Source organism: Archocentrus centrarchus, chromosome 13, assembly GCF_007364275.1.
Source record: "Archocentrus centrarchus isolate MPI-CPG fArcCen1 chromosome 13, fArcCen1, whole genome shotgun sequence".
Taxonomy (NCBI): domain Eukaryota; kingdom Metazoa; phylum Chordata; class Actinopteri; order Cichliformes; family Cichlidae; genus Archocentrus; species Archocentrus centrarchus.
The window spans coordinates 11,538,082-11,564,328 of NC_044358.1; the positions used below are offsets into that span (position 1 = coordinate 11,538,082).

A 26,247-nucleotide genomic window follows, 5' to 3' on the forward strand; every position below is an offset into this window, starting at 1 on the left:
GTCCTTTTTGCCTTTTCATCATGATTGTCTGGCAGTGCACCAAGAATCAGATTTGCTACATTGTGATAATACTGTTTTTGTTTGGGCAGCATATCAGGATAGTATCATTAGTTTTAGCAGTAGCTTCCAGAGCCTGTATATTATTCATCTTCTCTATACAGTATGAAATAACTTCATTGTTTAGAATATAATTCAGTATAAACTCTACCTTTTCTAAAAGAGACCATTTATTCAGGAGAGCACACTGCACCCGCAGAGTGTCACTGCACGCCTTCCTGATATGTTCAGTCATTCATCAGAGTTTGTGGCTGTTCTTAGTCATCAGTCTTGTTGTGGTAAACATCTGACATTGTTCAGAGAGAATGTGTGATTGAGGCTTTGTTTGGTGGAGCTGGGCAGAAATTATGACTGAATTTTGGTCAAATCTAAGCTCTCTGAGGAGCAAATAATTGAGCAATGAAGAGAAACAATTGTGCTTAAAATAATATGAATATGTATTCTGTGTTGGCAGTAAGGTATTCATTTGAAATGGCCCTAAAACACACACTTATGTTTGGCTGGTTTGACTCGGTGTCCCTTCTGAAATGGAGAGAAGAGGCGGAGGAACCTGAAGAAACGCGTCCGGTTAGATGCTTTTAAACGGTGCAGGTGGTTCCTCTGATTGAAAATGACACGATAAACCACAATAGAAGCGAACAAATAAAAGCAGCCAATCCGCTGCTTTCCTGCTCGGTTGCGCATTGATTTGGATTGGAGCGTCTCCGTCGGCCACTGGGCTGCTCTCATCAATCGTACTGACGCTCGGCGCTTGTGCGTGTGGATCTTCAGTCCTTGGATTTTCACTTTGAGACAACAGACCCAGTGCAGTGAATTTATTTGGTTTTCCCGATTAGCCTCCGTGAATATTAGCGACTACAACTGGAAGATCAAAGAATTTAAACGCTGATGAGAGTTTTGGCAAAAAGTGCAACTCGAATAAATGCGTCCAACTGCTGCTGGACTTCAGAGGCTATTAAAACACGCACAGCACGGCCGGTGTAGCATGGCCACGCTGCACTGTCAAAACAAAGGAATAACTGACTAATAAGAAACCAATCAACAGGATCATCATCGTCAGGATCGATCGGCAGGCTGATTGAGGAGTCCACCTCAAGCCTCTAAACTGGATTGCGAGCATCGATTAACGGATTTGACTGATCACCTTTCTAACAGCCTCAGAGGTAAGCAGGTTAGAAAATTCCTTCAGTGGAAAATGAATAGGCTGCAGGGTGTTATTGGAGCATGGGGATTTTTTTTTTTTTGTACTGTCCGTATTTAATCACACAGGTGCGCTGCTCAGACGCACACCTGTTGTTTGGCCCGGTCGGAACCAGCGGATGTCCACTCACGAACCTGCAGGTGATTTTTGCTGCAGTTTTGTGTGTTTGTAGAGAATGTGTGAAAAAATAGGCTTGGACATAAGTCAGCATAAGACTTCGTTTTCCCATCTGTGCACCGACATGTGTGAAAGACTGCAGTCTGGCAAAGTCTAGCCGATTGTTCTATAATTTTTGATTTTCTTACATTTATGAGCCATCTGATTGTGGAGCAGCTTAAGAGCGACCGTGTTGAGATCCGGGATTTCTGACTTTCATAGACGAATGTGAGCTTGTATATTTGACTCAAACAGCATAAGATCTGATAAGATGAAGGATTTTAAATTAGGGGAAAATGCCATTTCTACCACACTGATGACAGGCAGCGCACAGGAAGTGTGTATCTTGTGTGTCTCTTGGGTCGATGTGAAACTGGAAAGGAGTTCTGACTGTGGACCCCCTGCTGGGACGCCGCCCCCCACCCACCATCACCATCAGGATCCTATCGTTGCGTGGCGTCCAGGGCGCATTCTTGCTCCACACGGTGGCGCACGCGGTTACAGTGCTCTCCACAGTATGTGTCGCTCTCTGAGCCGTTTCTCTCAGCATCCCTGTGCAGACCTGCAGAGCGCACTGTAAGCATAATCCACTGGTTATTAGGACTGCCTTTACAAACACACTCTCACAGCATCTGTCACGTTATCTGTCACCTGTGCCTTGTCTTTTTTTTTAATTTTTTTTTTGTCAGCTCCAGTTAATCTCTAATTGTGTCCTTATCCTGTCTTCCTTTTGCTTCCTCTCTCCTTTTCTTATTGCCTCTCCCTTTCTCCCTCCCTGTGTATTTTGCGAGTACAGCCAGAGGCAGGCAAGCAGGGCTGAGTCTGTCATTGGGACTCACTAATGAGCCCTCACTCCATTTCCCCATGTGGAGGAATGTTTGCGCTGTAGAGTGAGTGAGCGAGTAAAGGGGGAGTGAGGGAGTCACAGACAGGGAGGGAGGGAGGGAGGGAGTAAGGAGCAAAGGAGTGGAGTGTGAGAGGAGCTACTGTACCTGCTGCTCTCACTGCTCAAATATTAACAACGGATTTGGGGGAACTTATGCTGCTGCTCTGGGACAAACCCAAACTGTGGAGGCAGCCGGGCTCAGTGGTTTGTGGACAGGCAGTGTGCTGCTGCTGCTGCTGCTGCTGCTGGAGGCACCACTGCATATAAAAGACTGATGGAGGAGGAGGTCACAGAGCCCGATCCTCAGATGGTGGAGCCCTCCAGCATGCCACCACCAGGGACACATTCGGAGGTAAACGGAGACTTGCCGGGAAACCCGTACCTGAGGGATGGGACAGCAGATGTGATGGAGAGTCCGGCAAGGGAGCCTGTTGTGCTGCAGTATCCTACAGAGTACAGCCACCAGTGTGGGTAAGAATCATGATATGGAAGAGACAGAGAAAGGGTCTGCTGCTGCAGGGAGCAGCCGATAATGTGTGCAGAGAGGTGGCACTTCTGTGGGACACTCCCGTCTCTCTTTTCTCAGTTTGGAGATTGAATTCAGCTTTGCAGTGATGGTTTGATGAATTGGCCGTGCACCCACTTGGCTGCTGTTTAAGCGCTTTGTGTGCCTCTGCTGCACAGTCCATGAAGTCATAACCATAATTTGATTTCACAAAAAGTCCATATTTCATTGATGTATGGAAATGCTTTTTACACTATTATTTCAACACAAATGGGTTTTCCTGTCTGTTGTGACTTATCACTTTTCACACCAGTCGGACAGATAAAGTTAAAGCAGCAGGCAGTCAAATCCATTTTACCACGACTTTTGAGATTTAACTGCTGTGTTTTTACATCAGTTGAGGATTTTTAGCAGCTGTTTTGTGTATTTCCTATAGTGTTGTATAATATTTGTGTACACAAATCCACGTGAGGAAACGGAGTCACCAGACAACACTAAAGAGCCTCACAGCACAGAAACACCACTGAGTGTCAGAAGTGTAACCAACTTCTGGCTTGGTTTTATTTTAACATCACTGTAATTTCCACAATCAGACATTTTTATGACGTTCCCCACGATGAAAAATGATATAACTACTCTTAAACTTTCTGCTGCATTTCTGTGGTTGGACCTTTTTTTAAAAAAAATAAATCCCTGAGTGTAGCCAAACTTGAGTCTGTGACATCACATCATGTGGTTTTTGTTTTTTCTGTTACATCTTTGATGGAGGATGCATTTTTACAAACAGTCTTAAACCTGTGACTGCATCACAGTCCCTCACACAGTTGATCTGCTGCTGTTGGTGCACATTGTTCTCTGTATTGGTCCATTGATTTTGGCTGTTGTGCTGCAGGGTCTGATGTAAGAAATTGCCATCTGGCCTCCTTGTCATGCAGGAAGCTGTGAGTAAAGCTGTGCTCTTTTCATCAGGTTGTGAAAGCTCAGACGCGAGGATGGACTGCTTTTGCACTTCTGACGCGGTCATGGGTCAATTAGTGATTTCTCATAGGAGCAGAGGGGCGACGGATTCAAGGGACTGACTGAGATGTTTCTATAGTTCTGTGGCAAAGCACCAGCATATCACTGAAAATCCATTTGATCATCTGTTATTTTATGACCGAATTGAAAGAACTTATTTTCAATAATTAAAAAAAGGATGATGTGGAGAGGAGCTGCTTTTTTTTAACTCTCTGATGTTTCTTGAATATTTTGGCTTTTGTCATTCTGGATTATCACAGCTTCTGATGTGACATTTTTGACAGTTTGTGTGACTGTAATCTATGTGAGTTCATCATGTCTTCCTGCCAGCTGTTTGAGGCCATACGACAGTTTAATTGCAGCAGCATAATTGCGGCTTACTGCTTCTTCCTTTAGGGTCAAAGTGTTTTGATTAGTCGTGTCATCTTTGTCTTATCCTTGAAGTGTCAGCACAAGTAATGCTTTCCCTTTAAGGCACACAACTTTAGTGGGATTTTATTTATGTCTCTGGTGTAATTGGGTTCGTTTCTGCGGTGACCTAGCCTTTACGGGACTGGAAAGACTCAAAAGCTTAATAGTTTGTCTACACTTCAGTTAATGTGTAATATTAATATTTTATGTGATTAAAAATGCTTTGAATGAAAGTGAAGCGATGCTCTGAATTTGATGTTCTCAAGTTTACCACCTTCAAATAAAAGGTGGCTCTTAAAATGTTTCCTGTTACTGATTGTCATCCATATTTGAACCATCATCTCCCATGAGTCACTTTAATGCCCGTTTATCCACAAAAAAAAAGGAAACATGAGCTTCTCTCTGCTCATACTGAACTTTTTTATCATGACTGCTAAAAACATTTGCACACTTTATGTTGGGACTTTTCTCCATCTGAGGAAGATCTGTTTTTAAAATCAAGTTTATGGTTACGTCTTAATGCCAGTGTTTGCGGTTGGACTCGGTGCAGAGCAGTTCTGTACGCTGTTCTTTGACATTTTAATCTTGCTGCCTTTATCTTTGAGAGAAAGCATCGAGGATTTAAACATTTTCAGACTTTTACCTGCGACCGCTTCTTTCTCACCTGTAAAATTCAGCTGCCACTCCAAGTACAGCACCTCTTCAAAAAAATCAATAGACTCTTGAAGACTGGTCATGTGGTGGAAGCAGATTTAGGCTTAAATTTGGAGGAACTGCGAAGCAGCAGCAGCAGCTCACGCTGTGATTAAATGCCACAGGTCCAATCACAGCTAGTGCGGCTATCAACAGCAGTGTTCAGTCAATTCAGACTCTGTCCTTGAGCCAGACACTGACTCTGAGCTCACCGCCTCACTGGCTGAAAGTCACTTTGTGTAACAGCATCAGCTAATGGCCTCAACCTATTGTAAAATTTGAGTTACTATCCTATAAAACTATAGGGCGGGTTTCATCTGCTTTTAGTGCCATTCTCATTTGTGAATTTACATAGAGTAAGATATGTTCTAGTCCATTTGAAGGTAATGAGTAAAAATGAAACAATTAGTGGATTCATTGCTTCATGGATAGTCTTAAATATGCAGGGATGTGGCGCTTTTCTTATTTCTGTCATTGTGAGGTGGTTGTGGGCTTACTGTCAGTCAGAACGAGCACGCCGAACACATTTGTTTAGATCATGTTGTGATGGTTCTATAATAATCAGTGATTTAAATAAGTCATCAACAGTGAAACCAGCTGTTTGGAGCAGTCAGCAACTGTCCATCTTCAACTATATAAATATACAGAATTTGTCAAAGCAGCCAGTTCAGTGAAATACTGAGGAACCCTCCAGTGATGTTATCTCTAAGTCATTTCTATGGCACATTTTTATCAGACATTCAATCTGAGTATTAAATTCCAGGATCTCGCCTCCTTTTTCTATTGAACTGATGTATCACAGCATGCAGAGAATAGTGATTACACGAGGGGGAAAAAATGGATGTGGTCTCGGCCGAGGCTGCGGAGATCATTCCTGATTTAAGTGAACGTCGTATGCTTTGTTCCTGAAGGGCAAATTAGCTTCTTCAGCTAAGACCTTGATCAGTTTAATCAGATCTAATGATGCTGAAAGCCGTGAACAGCTCTGTTCTACACTGTCTTCCTACAGGGTTGAAGGTCAGGCATTTTACCGTTACAGCACATTATCCCACACTTTATCTTTGCACTATTAAACATTATATTAAAATCTTATCTTTTATTAATGTGCCATAGCCTTCGTGTGGGATTAGATAGGTCTACATTTATTTTATAGTTTATTTTTTTTTTACATTTTGAAATTGCAAAGTAAATACACATTTTTGGGATGTTAAATGTTTTGTGTGCCATAAACTTTAAGAAGTCAGAATTTGTCCAAGTACCAATAAGGATCCCCGAGTCAACATGCATGTACACTCTAAAAAATGTACTGTTAAATTACATTATAATACTTCCAGATTCTGCAGCTTTGCAACTCTGACTACTAAAAACGACAGTTACAGGCTTAAACATTTTAGGCCTCTGACTGTAGTCTCCATAAACAGATGATTATGTAACTGCATGCATATGTACCCTGAATTTGAATCTTGCTGTATGACAAAATATCAGCTTTGCAGTGACCTTTTACTTCTTTTACTGCGAGGTTCCAGGAATTCAACTCTAGTCAACATTTTTGACAGTCAGGTCAGGTGGGGTTAGTTGCTGTAGGAGTCTCGGTCATGGTGGCCCGTCGCCAACTAAATCTTAACACTGTTCTTGGTCACACAAACGCTGGAAGCTACAACGCTCATCTGTGAATCCACCATCAAGGTCTACAGCAAAACACCTGATATAACATTACAACTCTAACATTTACATTCTTTTGAATCTTGAGTCACAAAAATACTTTATTACATCATAAATATGCACAGTAGCTTGCCATCCATGCTTTTTCCTCAGAGGCATCAGGATTTACTGTGTTCACAGTAATCTGTATTTACTAAAGACCAAATAAACCCCCCCTACAAAACCACACACAGTTTGTTACAGCGTGCATGACTAGCACACGAGGAGGGGGGGTCGGGGGAAGTTTGATGGAGTGGTGTGGGCATAAGCGAATCACCAGAGTGATAGCGGGAAGTGTCAGGTTGAAATGTGTGAAGATCTGAAACAGCTAATACCGCTGACTTCAGTGCTCTGCTTGAATTAACATTCTGCTTCGTTTATGTATTCTTAAATCTTTCTTTAGTCTATAAATGTCTGGAAATGGTGGACAGTGCCTACCGCAATGGTATTTGTGGTTAAAGCTAATATAACTTTAGTTTTAAAGTTCTAGATTTGGCGAATTTGAGAAGAAAATGTCATCATATGGTCCATTTGCAACCCAGCGACTAGTGAATGCAGTTTGTGATCAGATTAAACTTCAGTCGTTGCCGGTGTTTAAAGCTCCAGCAGTCCAACAGAATAATTAAGCCTGGCTTGTACATAAAATCTCCCTGTTATGATCCATCCTACCATCCTATGAATGTAAAAATAAAAATGTAATATTTGCCTCTGAGTATTACCAGCTCATTCATTGTTTGCGCCCGGTCTTAGTCCTGATTGGTGTGAGCTTACTGCTGAATAAAACTTAAGAATACAGAGTCAGATAAAAGTGACAAAACTCACAATGGAAACCACAATTTTCCTCCACCCTCAACCAAAGGTTTGCACCACACGCTGCCTTTGTCTTTGTCTCTTCTTTCAAAACATTTTCAATATAATTCTTGTTTTCAGAATAAGCCATATATTTATTTCTGTTATGGAAATTCTGCCCCAGTGTGGTCAGTCATGCTGATCAGTATTTCTTCAGGCAACATGGATGCAGAAAAGTATACACCTGTAACAAACGGCTGACAGCATGTGGGTTGGCTCATAACGATCAAATGGAAAGAGCGTACAAGAAGGATGATTGTAATATTTAAAATGACAGCTGAGAGATGGCTGAATAATTGATGAATTAGGAAATGAAAAATCTTGACATTATGTGTGAGAAAAAAGCTGCTCGTAATAGGCGTAGCTGCAGACGCCTTGATGTGCATGCTTATTAAACTGACAAACATGCGAGATGCAGAGAGCAGCAGCAGATGGCAGGATGTAGAAAAATAAACCTTCCAGGGCAATAAATGAATAAAATAAAACAAATGTTAATTTATGATTATAAACTCTTTTTAAATCTTAAAGGCCGAGATAAGATCACCCCCCCCCCCCCCCCCCCCCCCCCCCCCACCCTTGCTTCTGGTTGTTGTCATTTTGGTTAGCAAGAAGAAATGGTGGGCAGCAGAGTGGCATGGTGGTTAGCACCGCTGCCTCACAGCTACAATGACATCTAGAAGGTCTGGGTTTGATTCCACCTTGGCCCAGACCTCCCGCTGTGTGGCGTTTGCATGTTCTCCCCGTGTCTGCGTGGGTTTCCTCCCACAGTCCAAAGACATGCAGGTAGTGGGGTTAGGTTAATTGGTCACTCTAAATTGCCCACAGGTGTGAATGGTTGTCTGTCTCTCTGTGTTGGCCCTGCGGCAGGATGGCCACCTGTACAGGTGTACCCTGCCTCTCGCCCTGTGTCAGCTGGGATAGGCTCCTGAAAAGGATAAGTGGAAGAGAAGGGATGGATGGTAGAAGAAACAGTAGCCTTCTCATGTCATAGTAAAGAGAACACCTACAAACATAAACTGATATTACTGTGATATAAATATAACTCTAAGAGTAAAAAATAATTATAATTTTTCACCTTTGGATGCATTTTAAATATTGTTTGTCAAAGCTTCCATAACTGTGAAGCCTATGAAACTCTGTCAACTCGACTTGCTAAAGAGATAAAACAATAAAAACACAATGCTTTAGTTTAGCTTATGTTTAGCTTTGGTTTAGCTTTAGTTTAGCTTTGGTTTAGCTTTGGATTAGCTTTGGTTTAGCTTTGGTTTAGCTTTGGTTTAGCTTTGGTTTAGCTTTGGATTAGCTTTGGATTAGCTTTGGTTTAGCTTTGGATTAGCTTTGGTTTAGCTTTGGTTTAGCTTTGGTTTAGCTTTGGTTTAGCTTTGGTTTAGCTCTGTTCAGTTAAGAGTCCTCTATTCTGTTAAGTAAACATTTCCTCATATTGCTCATAGATGAAATCCTGCTCCGATCTCTCTGCTCCACGTGCTTTTATTTTCCTCCTGTGCCCTTGAGCTTTAATTTATTGAATAATTAATTGCTTCAGACTCATTTGCACGTACATTACACACAGGCATCCTCACATGCTCCTACACGTACACATGAATTCAGCATATTTTCCTCAAATTACTCACTGTGTTGCTTCCCATTTAGTGAATGAGTTCTGCTTCATTTATGAATCTCGTTTATGCTGTGCCGATTGGATTTGTTTTAGCATTGCCAGTGTCACAAATAAGCAAACCTGTAGCTTTAATTTGGGATCATTTTGTTTTTTTATACCTGACTTAACTGTAAGTGTGGTTTGAAAGGTGATCTTTGCACCCCAGTAAATCGGCTTTATTCTTGATAAGTGGCTGATTTGAATACCTGATAAGTTTGTTCCACAGTAATGTTGCAGTGACCACATCACATCCTGCTCCACATAGTACACATTTAAAAATGTTATATGGTTTCAGCATTTGGAGCTTTTAGTTGCTTGTTTGTGTTCAGAATTAAGCCTCCAAGAGAAAAGTCTCCTTCAGCGCCCTCTTTCTCCCCTCACTGCCGTCTAAACGATTTCTTCTGTTGTCTCTCAGGGAGAAGATGCCGTTCCACCATGTGACGGCAGGCCTGCTCTACAAGGGGAACTACCTGAGCCGCTCGCTCTCTGACAGTGACAGTGATGTGCTGGCCAGCATCTCTGTCGAGGAGCTCGATGGTAAGACTTCTCAGTAAACTGTCTGGCTGCTGTTCTCTCTTCCTTATGCTTGATGTCCATTCAAAGTGAATAGGCTGCTCTTCACAATCTTTCTACCTCAATAATAATTGGCAACATTTTGCAGCCAGTATATAAATATTAATATTACTGCTATATGTAGTTCCTCTAACCTGAAAGTCATCCATAATGGCTCTTTCAGAAAGAAGAAAAAGGTGCTTTTGTATCTTCAGCAAAAGCAAAGCCACATTTAGGCTTTGATTCACCAACTGTTCGTTTAATAATTAAAAAACAAATAAAAAACACCTATGTTAGACTTAAATAGCTTAAGAAGGGTACAGAAACAGAATTAAAGGAAAAGGTTATAAGTGGTTGAAGAACAATTTGCCTGTAATTGAAAAGCAGTAAAGACACTGAACATTTAGAAGATATTTGACTGCATTTAGAGGGAAAAATGATGTGTAAAAAACGTTGAAACAGATCCGACTGCCACTGCATTAAAAATGAGTATTTTGGACAGTAAGCCTGTGAATGCTGCAGACTCCCAAACCAGTGTGGATCTTTTTTCAGAAAGGCAGTTCAGTCCGTTTTATTGTCGGTAGGGCTTTGAAACACAATGCAGCGCTACAAAACCAGCATCCTCCTCCTCATCGAGCCAGCCAGGCACAGAAATGAAGCATTCTCTACATAGCTTATCTCACCAGGAGCATTTGCGGTCTGCTGGCTCTCTCCCTCTCTCAGACCCTTTGTTTTGGAGTCTGTCTGAGAGTAATCACCCGCGCCTGTACAACACAAACCTGATCAATACAGTCTGCCAGAGTCAGCAATGGCAGCCTCACAGGTAGCAGACAAGCTAGACTTCCTGAGACCTCCAAAATATTAATCCATTGATGCAACATTAAGCCGCTGCCTGGAAAATTGGAAGCACAGTGCACAGTAATGGCCAGATACTCTGTCAGGGCGGAGTTTTAATATGCATGAAGGAATTTGCTGCATATGAATTCCTCACTCCTGTTTCAGTGGGTTCACGTTGTTTAGTGAATAGGAACTGATCTGTGGTTATAGAGTCCTGATGAGGTCCATTTAAAAACACTGCGACTGAGTTACTGTCGCCTGCCAACACTGTAATTACTGCATAAGTACTTACCCTGCACAACATGCTGGATAGTATCACAGTGGGCTTGCAGATAAATAGTCACTAGTTTGGATAGTTAAAGCAAGTATAATGAGACGTGACTCACTCAGGCCTCCATAATTTCATAAATCAGTCAAACCTAAATGCATAGAAATAAACAGAATGTGTCTCATCAGTGCAGGTTACCTTTCCCTGTGACGTCTGATGACTACAAAAAAAAGAAGATGCTTTTCAGGGGAACTACAAACCTCTTTCCTCTTGAAACGTAATCATGTGAATCTTGTTTATGATTAATAGTAATAATACTGAATAGCTTGGACCATTATTATGTCAAAAGATTATCAGATTTGTCACATTTTGTTTTTCAAAGACTGAAATTATACAGTTTAATTGCTTTCAAAGAAAAACAAATAAAGAGACCTCTTTCCCCCAAAAAAATAAAAACCAAAAAATTATTTTTAAAAGCCCAATTTTACAGAGACCTTTGTGCAGAAACCAGTACACACACAAACCAAGGTTTTACAGACTTTCACCCCTCGCAGGTGTACTACTGATTCATTTTCTTCAATAAATAAATGAGTAATATTTTTGCTTTGTTTCATTTACTTTTCATTGTCAACCTTTAGTACTTCTTTCAAAATCTGCTGTTTTACAAACTTTCACGTACCACTAATGTGGTAAAACTTGTAAATACAAACAGTAACAACCTTTTATATGACAAGTACTAAAGACACATATTGTGTGGAGTCATGTGGAAAACATAACAGCTTTGTGCCTGGTGTGTTTGTGATCCTGAAACACCATGTGAAAGTAGCCTGGCACGTCTCCTATCATTTTCAGCTGTGATTGGAAAGCTTGTGTGTAGTAGGGTGGTCACAATACTGAAATTTCAAACTCAATAGCAAAGCCCAGAAAAAATACTCAATACCATTTTTGATGCCATGGGAAAAATGGCAACAATTACGAGGCATATTTTTGTAGCCACATGGTTAAATCCTATAACTTAATTTCAGAATTTTGCTTTCCATCTGGGATGATGGGGTTTTTCCTTTTGAATAGGACACTTGTTGTAAGGTACATTGCAAATGTATTGGCAAAGGTTACAGTATTACAAAGTTCCGTCACAAGGTGGCAGCATCACAAAGAGGTGCCTCCTGGTCTGTGATTGGTGTCATGGTTGCTTTATGTTGGGGTTGCCTTTGGTCTGCACCAAGCTGGAGATGCATTGAGGACGATGATGCAAAACTGGTTTGTGAAGTATCTGTGACCAATATCTGGCGAGCGGGATAGAAACTGCCAGGTCCTCACATGTGTAGCAAGAAGTGTGCAGTCTCCAAACAAGTTAGCGAAACAGCTGTGAAATATACTGTGTTAACACCATCTATCATAATGTTACAGACATGCAGGACTGATAGTGTTTGCTGTCTAGCTCCCACTTATTATTTTACTAGCCACAGCCCCCACCTGCTACCTTAATAACATAAAAAAAAAAGGGTTAATGTGGCCATCGAATAAAACTACCATCGGCTGCTCCATTATTTCCACAGGGGTTGCCACAGCATTTATTTGATTTGGCAAATATTTTATGCTGGATGCACTTCCTGAGGGTTTGTGGCTAATTGCTAATAGTTGAGCAGCTAACATTAGTACGTGCACCAGCCAGGTTAACGTTTGATCAATTTTTAATACTTAAATGTTGCTGAAACGGGAGCTTTTCGAACCTCTAAAAATTCCTCATGAAGTGTTGTTCAGTACTGTGAACATCAGCTTCTTCAGCAGTGAGGGGAGGCACTGTGTACCTACCTGTCTGCAGGTGCTGTAGGAAGTTGTCACCTGGGGGAGCTGAAAAATGTACTGTTGGTATTGATCCTGTTTAGTATTAGTTATTGTTTAATGATTTCTTTGAACTGTTCCTTTTCCAGGGTGGCGTGATTGTACATTTGTTTAATGACTTTGGGCAGTTGGGTGCACCAGTTTGAATTTATTTATTTCTATAATCCACAAAGAGTTAAAAGTATGCATACAGGCTCAAATATATACATACACCTCCACTAACTTTTGGTTAAATGTCACTTAACATGTTGCACATTGACCAGACACTTTTGGTAGCCATCAACAAGCTTCTGGCATAATTCTGGCTGGATATCTGGTAGAATTCATTTAAACTGGCTGGTTTCCTGGCATGGTCCCAGCTTTTAAGCATAGTCCACAAATTGTCAATAGGCCTGAGGTCGGGGCTTTGGGAAGGTCGTTCCAGAAGCTTAATGTTAGCTGCTTTATCGATTCCAAAACCAGTTTTGATGTGTGTTTAGGCTCACTCTCCTGTGAGTGTTGAAGAAGTTAGGTTAGGTAGTCCTTTCATTATTCCATCCGCTTGCACCAGTACTACTGACAGCAAAACAGCCCCAGAGCATGATGCTACCACCGCCACACTCAACAGCAGGGTCAGTGTTCTTAGGTTTGAAAGCCTCACCTCCAAACATAGCTCTTGTGGCCAAACAGCTCCATCTTTGTCTCGTTTGACCATCAAACGTTTCTCCAGAAGGTATTTGGCTCGTCCATGTGTGCAGCTGCAAATTTTAATCAGCTTTGAAGGTGTCTGTTTGAGCAGAGGCCTCTTTCTGGGTCGGCACCCTCTCAGTCCGTGGTGATGCGAAACTTGCTTCACTGTGGACAGAAGTACTGGTGTTCCAGCAGTTTCCAGTTCATGACAGGCTTGAGCCTCGGTGGTTCTTGTGTTGCTCCTGATGTCACGCACCGGACCGCACAGCCGTGGCAAAAATGGGCGATGCATACACAAACACCAAATTAACAAAGGCAGAAGTTAAACTATCCATGATGTGTGTAGTCAGTACAGTCAGTAGTGTCAGTGATTGCATGAGTGAAGTAATAGTACATGCAAGAAACCAAACCAAAATCCAAGGAAGTGTCTCAGGGAGGAGAGCCACCCATCAAATCAGCTGTGAGCAGGTGTTGCCAGCATCACTGATTGGAAGGGAGCCATACCAGCCCTCCAGTACCTGCAGAGGAGACCTGCTACACAAACGGGCCCAAAGGAAGGCAGGGTAGAGTGGGTCGTCACACTGAACATCCTAACCAATTTCCTGTCATCTGAGGCTGACAGTTTGAGCCTTCTTACATACTTTCCACATAACTTGTACTTATGTGCAGTTGTTTGAAGTGATTATCTTGGAACCTGCAGTTGTTTAGAAATGGCACCAACAGAACTTCCCAACTTGTGTAAATCTACAGTTCTTCTTAGATCTTCACTGAGTTCCTTGCACTTTCCCATTTTCAGCGTATTAGTCAATACGAGTGCTGTCAAATAAATCTGTTTTATGCTGGCAAAGAGAAACTACCGGTTGTAGTCAATCATGATCACTAACAAGCTAACAGGCCTCGGCCTTGTCAAGTTAAGACATTGTAGGACTTTCAGCACGACTCACTAAAATATTTAAGTGAGTGTATGTATGTATTTGAGCTCATATGCATACTTTGACCCTGTGAGGATTAGAGAAAATCCAAAATAAATTCAAAGTGGTGCGCCCAATTCATGTTTTTTTTAAAGTAATTGCAACATTGATGCCCACCAGTGTATGTAAACTTTTGAGCACAACTGTATGTAGCCCTCTGGTTCCAATCCCCCTGACACAGATTACACAAGCCACCATGTTCTGCACATCCAACACTTCTGCTTCACCATATTTAAATAGGCAATTTACTGTGTTTGTCCAGGGGTATTAAAAAGCTTGCAGCTGCAGGCTGAGCTGTCACGTGACTGGTAGTGTGGAATCAGTCAGCTGGTGAGTTTTTGTTAATGTCGCGGCTCTCAGGAGAAGCTGCTGTTGCCTGCAGGGACTTCTGAAGAGAACAGTAAGCCCTTAAGTCTTTCTTACACTCGGTATAACAGTGTAAGATTTCAAATATGTCAGTCATTAAGAGACAGCTGGCAGTTATTCACCAGAAACTGCACTGAAAAGAAGGGCAACTTTCTAATGTGAGCTTCACTTACAGAAGGATGACCCTGATCTTTTGTTTAGTGACTGATGCCATATTTAAGCTCAAAATGTTAAAATTTCTTTGACTCTCTGCTAATGGAGCCACCAAAGCAACACAAAAAGAAGCTCAGCTATTATTTCCTGACCAGTTTTCACTCCCCATTATGCCTGCAGAGTGGACTGTTATTACAGCACCAAATAGGGTTCAATTTTCAGTGCATTTTCTTCCAACTAGTATGGGAAAATGTAGGATTTATAATGAATTCTTTGAAACAGACTCAATAAGATTCTCTGTTAATCTGAAAATGAAATATGGTTCATGCCATGCCATCCAGCCTTTTTGTACCACTGCCCTTGCTCTATGACCTGAGTGTAATCTTTAGCTCTGAAAGCAGTTTGTACCTTTCTTGCAGGTCACTGGTTTCTTTAAAAGCGGACAGTTCTTGTTTTATTCATTACATAAAATGAATTATGGTGTAAGGAAGGCCCAGAAAAGAGCACGCTGCAAGATCATAAGCTTCTCCTCACCAAGCACAAGCACAAACTACAGAACAGAAAGCCCTTCGTGCCGTCTGATCCATTGTTCGAGTCTAGCAGGAAAAACCAACCTAATCTCTGGAGTTGGATCCCCAAAGAACAAACTGAGCATTTTCTACAAAGACATAATTATTATTACATGACTCACAGTCATGTTGGAGCTGTGGAGTTTTACCAAAAAATAGTCATAATCTCATATTTGAAAACCAGTGCTCAAATTAATCATTTGAACTTCTGTGTGTTTTGACCTTATGTGATTTCTGTTGTTACTGAGTGAGGTCAGATCACCAGAGCAAGAGTTGCAAGAGGACAGTGACCTTTGGTTACATGTGTGAATTTACAGAAACTCCTAGAGATTCTTCATCTTTCAAGTTTTATGCAAATCAAATAAGTTCATCTATTACCACAGGGCAGCTCGGGTAGAATTTAAATTAGTTCAGAAGTTTGAATCCCCGGCCATAAAATGAATTTTTAAATTGTTTTATGACTGATAACTAAATTCACTGAACTATTTTCACTGTTGGCTGATATTTCATTCGGAGGGTGTACTGGGGCAGTTCTGGTTTAGGCAGTCACTATAATATTCAGTAGCATCAAGACATTTTTCCACAAATTCAGATGAATCTGCATCCTCAGTGTTCGTCCGGAGTGACTTCACAATGAAAACAGTCCTGGAGCACAATCTGAAACAGGCTATTTTACTAAAGGTTCGGCTCTTCTTTCACAAAGCATGCTGAGCTGGACCCGATGGCAGGAAGTCTGTGGGTAAGCTAAAGTTCCTTCAGCCCACCAACACTGAGCTTTCCTTGAAAGAGAGAAAAAAGAAAAGTTTCCAGCTCAATAAAAGAAGCAGTTCCCACTTCTCTGTTTCCTACCAGTACCAGGAGAGGTACTAATGGGGAGGGAACTAATTAGAGCAGAGTGTACCTTGTGTACAGTACTCACTGTCTGCAGCACACAGAGGATCACACGCAGTTTTCAGTAAGCAGGAGCTTGGAGAACTGTCCAAGGTGCTGACTGTGCTTTCCTTTTCCTCAGTCACACTGGGATACCACAATACAGACTCCAGTACGTCATCAACAACACAGCACTAGACTCAAATTAAAAACCCAGTAAAAAAAAATTTGTTTAAATTCTTAAAAATGATGGCTTGAGACATTTGTTGAACACACAGTAACAACAAGATAATGTTCTTTTATCACGGATACAGCAATCATTTATTTTATTCTCTCTCAGAAATGTTGAAGTCACAGCTCTGACCAGGACCTCTGTCTATCACAGGGCTGACACAGAGACACAGACAACCAGTCACACAAACATCTACACTTACAGCTAATTATAGAACCACCAGTTAACCTAGCATACGTGTTTGTGACTGTAATACAGGCACAAAAAGGCCTCAGCCACCCAGCAGGGTCATACCCAGAACCTCGTTGGTGTCAAATAACAGTGCTAAACACCGCACCATTAAAAACAAAGAAATCATATTTTTCCTCCACATAGTGCACCCGTGGACCGCCACAGTGCTGTCGTGTTTGTCGTGCTGTTAAACTCCGTTCTGGTGTCAGCTGTAGCACACGTACCAGCTGTGTCTCTGTTAATGCCGAGCATCACTGCCATCTTCAAAAGGTCAAGTGGAGTGTGGTAGTGAGCAGAATGCATAATGAAAGTAAACAGGCATCTCTCATTCAAACTTGCAGTCATAGACACACTTTGAGTATATGCTACATCATCAACAGATAATGGGATAATGTTCCTGCACGAGTGATTTGTTACCTCTGTCCCTTTGGCAGAAATATCACTGTACAAAATGCCAGGTTCTGAGTTAGAAAGCAGCTCAGTATTTCCCATGTCCCTTGATTTTTGGTTGATAAGAGCATTTGTGCGTGAAATAGACTTAGTGATTTGAACATACCAAGCCAGTCCTAGTGTTGTTGTTCTCTTCCAACAGGCTCCAATCATGAGAAAGGACTCAAAGATCTGAGTCACTGATAGATTTATGCACGAGATATTCGTTTCAGTGCAGGCAAAATAATCTGTATGCCTTGACAGGTTGTTCGCATTTGTCTGTTTGCATCCCAGGAATGATTATTTCTGGAAAAGTAGTTTGTGTTCCTGCGTATGATGATGATGTTTTATGCACTCGGGACCAGCTGGTTGGGGAAGCAGTAGCGTGCGATGTTGACACAGGTCATCAGAGACCGGGAGCTCTTATTTATCTACAGCCGGTCAAAACACGCTTCTTAACTTAATGTCATAATTCATAATTTACGCTCCACGTTTGTGTTGCTATTCCAAATGATTTGCCATCGGTTCGGAATGACAGCAGTGTGACAGATGGTTAGATGAGCTTTTTAATGGCTGGTTTTTGGTTCAGGGTGGTGACGTCAGGCAGAAAATGCTTTTAGTGTGTTTGTTTGCAAAACTGTCACTTGGTTATGCATCCAAATTTTTATTGTTTTTATGCACTTATGAGGACATTACAAAAACAATACCAGCAACCACTGAATATAAATTTTGTGCGCAGGAATGTAATTGTGAATCTTGGATATGATGTAAAGGGACTGCGACTGCTTTTATTGCTGTTTAAAACTTCCAGAGAGATTTGGTGAATTTCCTCTGCCTTCATGGCTCCTGGGAAGGATTGAGTTAAACCATCTACTGCGCTCTCCAGTCTCAAATTATTCAGTGCTCAACGGTGTGCTCATGCATGTCGTGCAGCCATAGTCTTCAGAGAAGTGACATTCCACATCTATTTAAAAACACCAGATGCCTGTCAGTCTCTCTCCCTTTTCTTACCATACTTATCTGTAGGCACACTTATGATATGTGCATGTATTAAAGCAGAGTGAAGACTGCTGGCTCCTTTTACTGGTGGCGCGATCATACATCGAGCAGCTAGTGAACCAGCTGCTGGCTCCACTGTGTACAAAGAAGGCTTTTCTTTGTCTCTGGTCTGAGAATCAGTGAGCTTTGTACAGTGTGGCCTCAGCGGTTCAGCATGCGCTGTGTTTCAAAGAACAAGACTATCATTTTAAAAACATTAAATCATTAAATAGTCCATTTATTTTATTCAGCTTGTGGAATCCCCTAAAGTTTCAATGCTCCTTTTAAAAGCAGTGATTTGCATTAATATGATTAATGCAGTAAAGTTTTGCAGACACTGAAATCGTATGTTAAAAGAGCGCAACATGTTAAATATCTATCTTGATAATCAGTTTAAAGCCATATTAAATCTTTGTATGTGTCTGTTCTTCTGCAGACATGTTTTTTGGGGGGTTTTTTATGTGATGAACTCTTTCTCACATGGTGTGACCACTGTGGGGACCCTGGTGATTTGACATCTGGGGACAAGAGGTAACATTTTGGGGCCTCTGGTGTGTCTGGGTCAGTACTTTCTGTCCTGTCTGCCAGTCATTGTGTGAGAATGCAGATCCATTCATGCTCTGTCTTTACTACACTGACTTTATGACTTTCCTACAAGCATACGCTCTCACATTCACACCTACAGCAAATTTAGAATCACCAGTTAACCTACCAAACATGTCTTTGGATCGTAGGAATAAACTGGAGTACTCACACAGGCACAGGGAGGACATGCAAACTCTGCACAGAAAGACAGTTGTGTGTAGATCCTGGCTGTCATATGCAGGTATCTGTTTATAGAGATTATAATGACATCATCAGTTACCCAACATCTTTGGGTAAATGATTGCCTTTTGCAAATGGAAAATGTAGTTCTTTCTCTTTGGGATGATGCATGGGCCGTCAGTAAGACAGAATCTTGTAATACTGTGAGCAGGTCATAAGATTGAAAACACTGACGTGTCCCAGATGCTGAAAAACAATACTGGGAATGATTAGCGGTGGCAGCAAACGTAGTTCTTCTCTGAATCTGTTTGTACTCTTATTCACAAAATACAAAGTACACTATAAAAATGATCAACATTGCTTTGAATCTCAAAAAAAAAAAACAAAAAGCCATGAGTTTCACCAAATCTGTGTGTTCTGTGCAGCTATAAAAGTGTTTCATTATTCCCCTGTAGTTTAGGTTGTTGCAGTTACATTGTTTCTCATGAGCATTGGTCACGAAATATGTTAAACCAAACAGCCAAACACAAAGCCACACTGATGATCAAACCACAACAAACAGAAGGATGTTTAGCAGGATAGGAAAATGGAAAATGTGTTTTTCTCTTATTTGCAGAATAGCATAGGTAGGGGTGTTATTCTACAGTGAATGTCTCTATTGATTGAAGGAAAAATCCAATATCCTGAACGTCACATTTATAATCCCCCTAGGCATGTCCCACTCTGAAGACCTCTTTTAACGTGGGTTTGGATCATTTTAGGTTCCATATTTTTATTCTTGGACTCTACATGATATACAGTTCACAATAATGCTTACTGGCCTTATACTTATTGCCTGAAATGAGCCCTTTGAACACCTTTTCCTCCCACTTTGAGCCAGGTGCCCCTCATTGACAGGAGGTTTAAATGGCAGGTGGGTGGAGCTTCTGTGCTCACAGCCAGCACTACATGCAGGAGTTTGCCATATTAGGGATATCAAAGCTGTCTGTTGTCATGCAGATCCACATTTAGAGCAGTCTGAAGCCTGAGCTTTTGGATCAAAAGTAAAAAAGTTTTTGTTTAAAAAAATAAGCAAAAATGCAACAATCAAATATAATAATGTACCCCAAAGGGTTATACTGGAAAAGGTGAAATCATGAGAACGAACTGAGGGGACAGTGGCTGTGACAGCAGGTGGAGAAAATGAATCAATGGCTGGAATTGATCTTGTTAAGTTGAGGCAGTGGAGCGAGACCAATTGTATCACACACAGCCCAAAGCTAGGTCAAAGAGGAAGAAAGGGAGAGGGAAGAAGGTAGAGGAAGGTCTGTGGCTGATGATGATGATGATGATGAACGAGGTGGAGGTTTGACTTCATCGAATGTATTATGGAATAAAAGTCTCGAGGTGTATCATAGCCAAAGAATCCCCAAAATGCAGAAAACCCAGCAAAATAACCATGCTGTCTGTCAGAGTAATGCACATACTGTAAAAGGCCATGAAGAAGTGTTTGATTCTCCAACTGGAAGCAGGAGGGGTAAGCACTGTTTATAGATGCTGAGTCGATATCCTGTTTGTCTTGGCAGAGATCAGAGAGGCGTTTAAGGTGCTGGATCGTGACGGAAACGGGTTCATTTCCAAACAGGAGCTCGGTATGGCCATGAGATCTCTGGGTTACATGCCCAGTGAGGTGGAGCTGGCCATTATCATGCAGAGACTAGACATGGATGGTGAGTCACATGTACACACACACACAAACACCTAGGAATTTTCTGTGCAGTGCAGAGTGGGATCCTCCCCTCGTGTGTTGCATAATAAAAATGCACACCTCATCAGTTTTATAGTCTTATCAACAGGTAACATCTCAAATGTCTACAGTAAACTGCAATCTTTCTCTGCACACTCTTTAGATTACATCTCCCTCCGTCTCATACATTAAACATTTATTCATGCCTGTGTGACTTTGCACTCTACTTGCTTTTTCCTCTTGACACATCGAATTACCAAATTGAAATGAATCCCCAGAGAGAGCAACATAAACGAAGAAATTTAGAGATTAATCAAAAATGTGCATGCATGAGATTGTGGGGGGGGGGGGTTCATATTTGTTGCCCAACTAGAACAATTTGTATAATGTCATTGCAGTTGCTGCACAACGTGACAGTCCTCAGCATGAAAACGCATCAAAAACAACAGTAATGTGTCAACCAGCTGAGTTTGATTTCTGCAGCACGATCCTCACCTGCGACCTTTTAACCTTTTGTCCTCAGAGAGAGAGAGCACACTCAGCACCAGGAAAATACAAACAGAAGCACTCCCTTCTTTTGCACACAGCATTTGTGACTGACATTTAATAAAGGGTAGACTCTTAAAATTATATAAGATGGGGATGGGAAAATGCAATATGCAAATGTCAGATTACTGGAAAAATATTCACATTCTTCATGCTTCTATCAGAGGCTTTGATAAGTGCTTCTCAGTCTCACCACAAAGAGCGAAATACTATAAATGTTCAAGGCTGAATATTAAAGTTTAAGAAGTTAGACTGCCTTTATTCCTCTTCTGACTCATCCGCCTCAGACTCTCAGGAGAACCTGACTGCTGCTGTGCCTCAGGGCCGGATCAGGTTGGGTTGTCTGCTGCAACCTGAAGTTGAAGTTACTTTTGGCCCTGGCAAAGGTCGCAGCAGCTAATGCTGTTTATTTATTTGTTCTCTTCTTTGTCATTTAGTTTTGTGTCTTAGTGTATCGAGTCTGAGTTTGTTGTGGTTTGGAAAACCCTCTTTTCTTTCCATTTAATGACCTCAGTCAATTTGTCTGTATCGATGAATGTCTTTAGCTAAATGCTGGGGATTTGGTTTATTTAGGCAGTACTGAATGTGGGGAGTCAGGATGGAGTCTTTATTAATCTGGAAAACTCTTATCCAATAAGACCAGGTAGATAAAATATTTTCCAAAAAGTGACAGAACTACTAATATGGCTTAGTCAGCAGACCAGTAGGAGGTAGGTGGTGGTTCCAAATATAGACTGCAGGTGCTATAGGCTTTAAACCTGGAACTACAGAGCACAGACTCAGAAAGTTAACTGTGCAAATGTAGGATTTCTTTCACATTTCAAACCCTGCTCACACTTGTATAAGAGAAAACACTGTCATGAGCATCGTCATCAGCAAACACAAATCAAATGAGCTCAAAGAAACAGAGTGCACAAATAAATGTAAAGTTTCAGCACACGCTTTTTGAAAGATGTTAGTTTGCAGTTCATGATTCTTCTCATATGCATCTCCAGTAACGTGTTGATGAAGAGCTAGTGATCGAGGGGACGCTGCATGAGGGAGAGTAGGGGAATTAGCAGATGAGCGGGAGTGGATGGTGGTGATTATATCCTGGCCAGGTGGGCAGCTGTGAGGATTGGATGCTCCTTCACAGCCATTGATTCTCTGCCCAGCTGCCATCTCCAGCTGACCTCCAGAAGATACTGAGAGGTTATCTGCTCTGCTCCTCTCTGCTGCCAGGCCGATCCATGTGAAAGTTGCTGAGCTCTGCTTGCCCTTCGTGCAGAGGTGCGACTCCTTTGTTTCTAATCTCAGCATTGCAGCAGTCTTTGCTTTTCAGTCGTCGTCTTCTTTGTCTCGTGCTGGTAATGGCCGTGATTCCCCGATTCTCACCAGCTTGGTCTTCAATCTGTGAATCCCGAACATCAACAGAGAGCAACGTTTGCTTTTACTCCCTCCTGTCTTTGGTCTGATTTGTTATCTTTAAAGTGAGCAGACTTTTGCATATTTCTTTAATAATTCATTGTTCTGTTTCCAGCTGAAATGAAATGCTTGGTTGTGACATAACACAGGAAGAAACTGCTCAAAAGCAGGTGGCTTGGGCTATGACAGACACAGAAAGTGACTCAGTGACTTTGTGCATAATGTTCAGCTGTCACGAGCTGCAGATACATCAGAATGGGAGATGAGATGGAACTGAAGTGTGTTAAGCAAAGCGAAGTACCCCGTGTTGTGTTTTTAGCTGGAGTTTTTGTGCATCCTTGGTACAACATGAAGTAATAATTAGTAATTATCAAATTGTGCATTCAGTATGGCTCATTGTCCCTCAGGCAGTACACTTTTCCTCTGTGGTGGAATAATAAGCTCTGGTTGCTACTAAAACAGCTAAACTAAGGACGGTGTTAATGTTTGTTTGTAGGAGCATTCATGCACAGAGGTTTGGAATTACATAAACCGACACAATAATGTAGCAGCAAACAGTTGTTTCCCAGAGGAGCCGCCTTCCTGACCGGACAGACGCACCTCTACTTCCTGAAAATAGAGGTGACACATGTGCAGCACTGGGATAAACTATGCAACGCACACATAATGCAGCTGATTTCCCGTGTGCATGTAACAGGAGATGGACTGATGTGTTCTCAGTTCTGATTGGTTTAGGCCAGGCTGCTTGAACTGTGACTGTTCTCACACACACTCCATTACAAACCCTCAGTTACCACAAACGTCTGGTTAGAATGACTTAAGCCACCGACTGTCACTGTGGACTCTTATGTAATATGTATGAATACAGATTCAAATGTGGGGGTGGGGGGGTTGGACAGGTTCATAAATTTTATGTTCGTAGGTCTTATGGTTTAACAGTGTATGTCCTACACCAGGGGTGCCCACACTTTTTCAGCTTGCGAGCTACTAGCAAAGCTAGCGTGGGTAAATGCGTGTGCGTAGGGTGGTAATGAAACGGATGGATGATAGTTTATCATCCATCTTCTACTTCTTTTAATAAACTCCAATACTTTATGCACTACTAAAATATCCATTAAATAATTTGAAGCTTAATTGTGTTGACCCTGTAGCTGGGTGGCTAGAGTGCATATGGCCCCAAATACCTTTAGCAGCTAACTTACAGTTGGCACAACCATTTCATTTCACGTTCCTCTTATTTCCTGTTTATCACTGTGTTTTGTACTATAAAGAGCATCAAATGGGCAGGAAAAGGATCTTTAAAAAGAGCCTACCAGTTAGTTGCTGTAAATGCAGGCTGTCACTCCTGGGAAGCAGGTGGCTGAGTGGAGTGCTATTTTAGTCATTACTTCAGAACTATGTTAGAATTATTCATTCTGAAGTAGTTTCCTTCATGCTTGTCTGCCATGTGAGGAGCTTCTTCATATCCCCTAGAGCAGAAAATGCCTGAGGATTGCCACAAACAGGGATGTCACTCAATGATCCATTCATGGATTATCTCTGCCCACTCAGGACTTTGAGGGGGCTGTGGCCCCTGCCAAAACAGTGCACACTGTGGGTGTGTCTAGGGGGATGTTACAGTATGTCATATGGTGTATTATGAAACAAACTCACAACTCCATAATCCTGAGATGCTTTTGACTGATCTACTCTCCACTTAATGAATTACTGCATAAGCAGCAGATATTTATGATTCTGGTATATTTATGATTTGTTGTACTGTCCACAAACTGTTTAGCTGCTCGATTTTTCTCTTGAGCTACTCAACAACTTTTGTTATTTGGTGCTGGGCAGGTTGTGTACTGGCACCATCTACTAACCAAGATTACAACACTAGACTGAACCATTCAGTAACTTTGCTATATAAAAATACTTTGACGTCAGCGTACTTTCAGCTATTTATTTCAGTAGGGAAAAAAATTTGTGGTGCTTCAAACAACATGCTTGTTCCAATTGTATGCACAGTTGCTCTTCATCCTGTCTTACACTGAACCCTTTCACCCAGTCCACCTTTACCTCCACTATCATCCATCCATCTTTCAAGCTTGACGTCCTCGGGTCCCGGGGTTGCTTCATCTGGCCTGTAGCCCTGCATTTGCCCTGCTGAATATGCATAGGCAGAAGTCAATGGCATGATGTTACAGTGCCAGCATGCTCCAGAGTGTTGAAGCAGCAGCAGAGGTAGTGGTAGGGGCAGATTGAGGCATCCTGCATCGGTAACTTTCCACCAACAAGGCCCCAGCCTCATCTGCACATGCAGCTGGAGCAGGCGGGAAGAAGAGGGAAGTGTTGTTCAAATATGGACTTTTTATCTGCCTTTGATTCCAGTGTTATTGAATCGAGTGTATCTGTGGGTTTAAAAACCCAAAGATTAAAATCCTCTATGGACTTGGCTGATTCCTCCCCCTATTCATCTCATTTTTCACCATTCCTATAATGTGCAGCAAGTGTTGTCAGCGTAGGTTTGGGTCATTTAAACACAGAAACTGTAATACCAGCTAAACTCTACACAGGGAGGATAATGAACCCCCGCTGGGACTGCAAAAACTTTGCACACAAATGTAAAAGGGCCAAACATTGAAGGGCGTTCGACCAGATCGATATAAAAGCCTGATCTGTTTGTCTGAACCGTTGCTGTCTTCTGCGTTTTGATGCTTTGTTCTGGGAGTAGCTGTAACAACTATCAGCAGGCGTCTGAGATCAGTGCTGCTGGAATTGATGGACCCTGTAGGACTCCATGTTGTGAGCGATAAAGTAGCTGCAAGCTTTGATCTGCTCCATAGTTTGCATTATGGATCTGCTCAAAACTCACTGCTTTTTTTTTAAATGTCTCATCTCAGTCGTAAATGGTTCGTATTGAACTGTTATTTGAAGCATGCTGGCTTAAAATAAAACAGCAAAGACAGCGACAGCACCCAGAATTCCCTTTATGGTCAGTTTCTCCCGCATGCTGCAGGAACCTGTTCAATCCTCAAAGACTTAAAGCATGTTAATACATTTACTTATTACAAGAGACGTCAGTCAAACTGGCCACATCCTTAAAAATGTGTAAATTAAAGTTTCACTGGGTTCACTCTTCATATAGTTTTCATTAACAATGAATTCACCAAAACTGTAAATATGTTTATTTCTGCTCCACAGGTTCCTGCTTACTGATAACCTCACCACATGAGGACAATGAGTTTTGTTTACTTTGAAGTCATCACTGGGAGTGTTTTTAGATGTTAACTCGATGATTTGATGACAGTGCCATCGGTGCATCGTCATCTATCAACAATCTGTCCTTGTTTTTTCACCATCAGGGGACGGGCAGGTTGATTTTGAAGAGTTCATGACGATTCTTGGTCCCAAGCTCCTCTCCTCTGAAACAAGGGAAGGCTTCCTGGGCAGCACAATAGATACCATCTTCTGGCAGGTAAATCTTGATCCGCTTTTACCTTTGTTCTCCCTAACACATCTGCTTTGCTCCCACTTCTGAGTCATAATTTGAATTGAATTGCATATGATAAACCAAGGCCTATAATTTTGAAAGGCTCTTGTCAAATGAAAGCTGCATCCTCCATGTTGGTCCAGGAATACCATCCTCAGACTGTTCTTAGAGTGC

At 41.7% G+C, this 26,247-nt stretch overlaps 1 protein-coding gene across 2 annotated transcripts in view; it reads left to right on the forward strand.

Moving 5' to 3' along the window:
* The first annotated feature begins 834 nt into the window (after nucleotides 1-834).
* Nucleotides 835-26,247, forward strand: part of caln1 (calneuron 1) — a 56,786-nt gene continuing 31,373 nt past the window's right edge. Inside the window, exons 1-4 of one of the 2 annotated variants that reach the window (XM_030744988.1) lie at nucleotides 835-1,220; nucleotides 9,549-9,670; nucleotides 20,494-20,637; nucleotides 25,946-26,058. In XM_030744988.1, the coding sequence (XP_030600848.1) occupies nucleotides 9,556-9,670; nucleotides 20,494-20,637; nucleotides 25,946-26,058 (372 nt within the window). In that variant the 5' untranslated portion in view covers nucleotides 835-1,220; nucleotides 9,549-9,555. Of the gene's footprint in view, nucleotides 1,221-9,547; nucleotides 9,671-20,493; nucleotides 20,638-25,945; nucleotides 26,059-26,247 lie in introns of those variants that run through there. The other variant, XM_030744987.1, reaches the window with a different exon arrangement.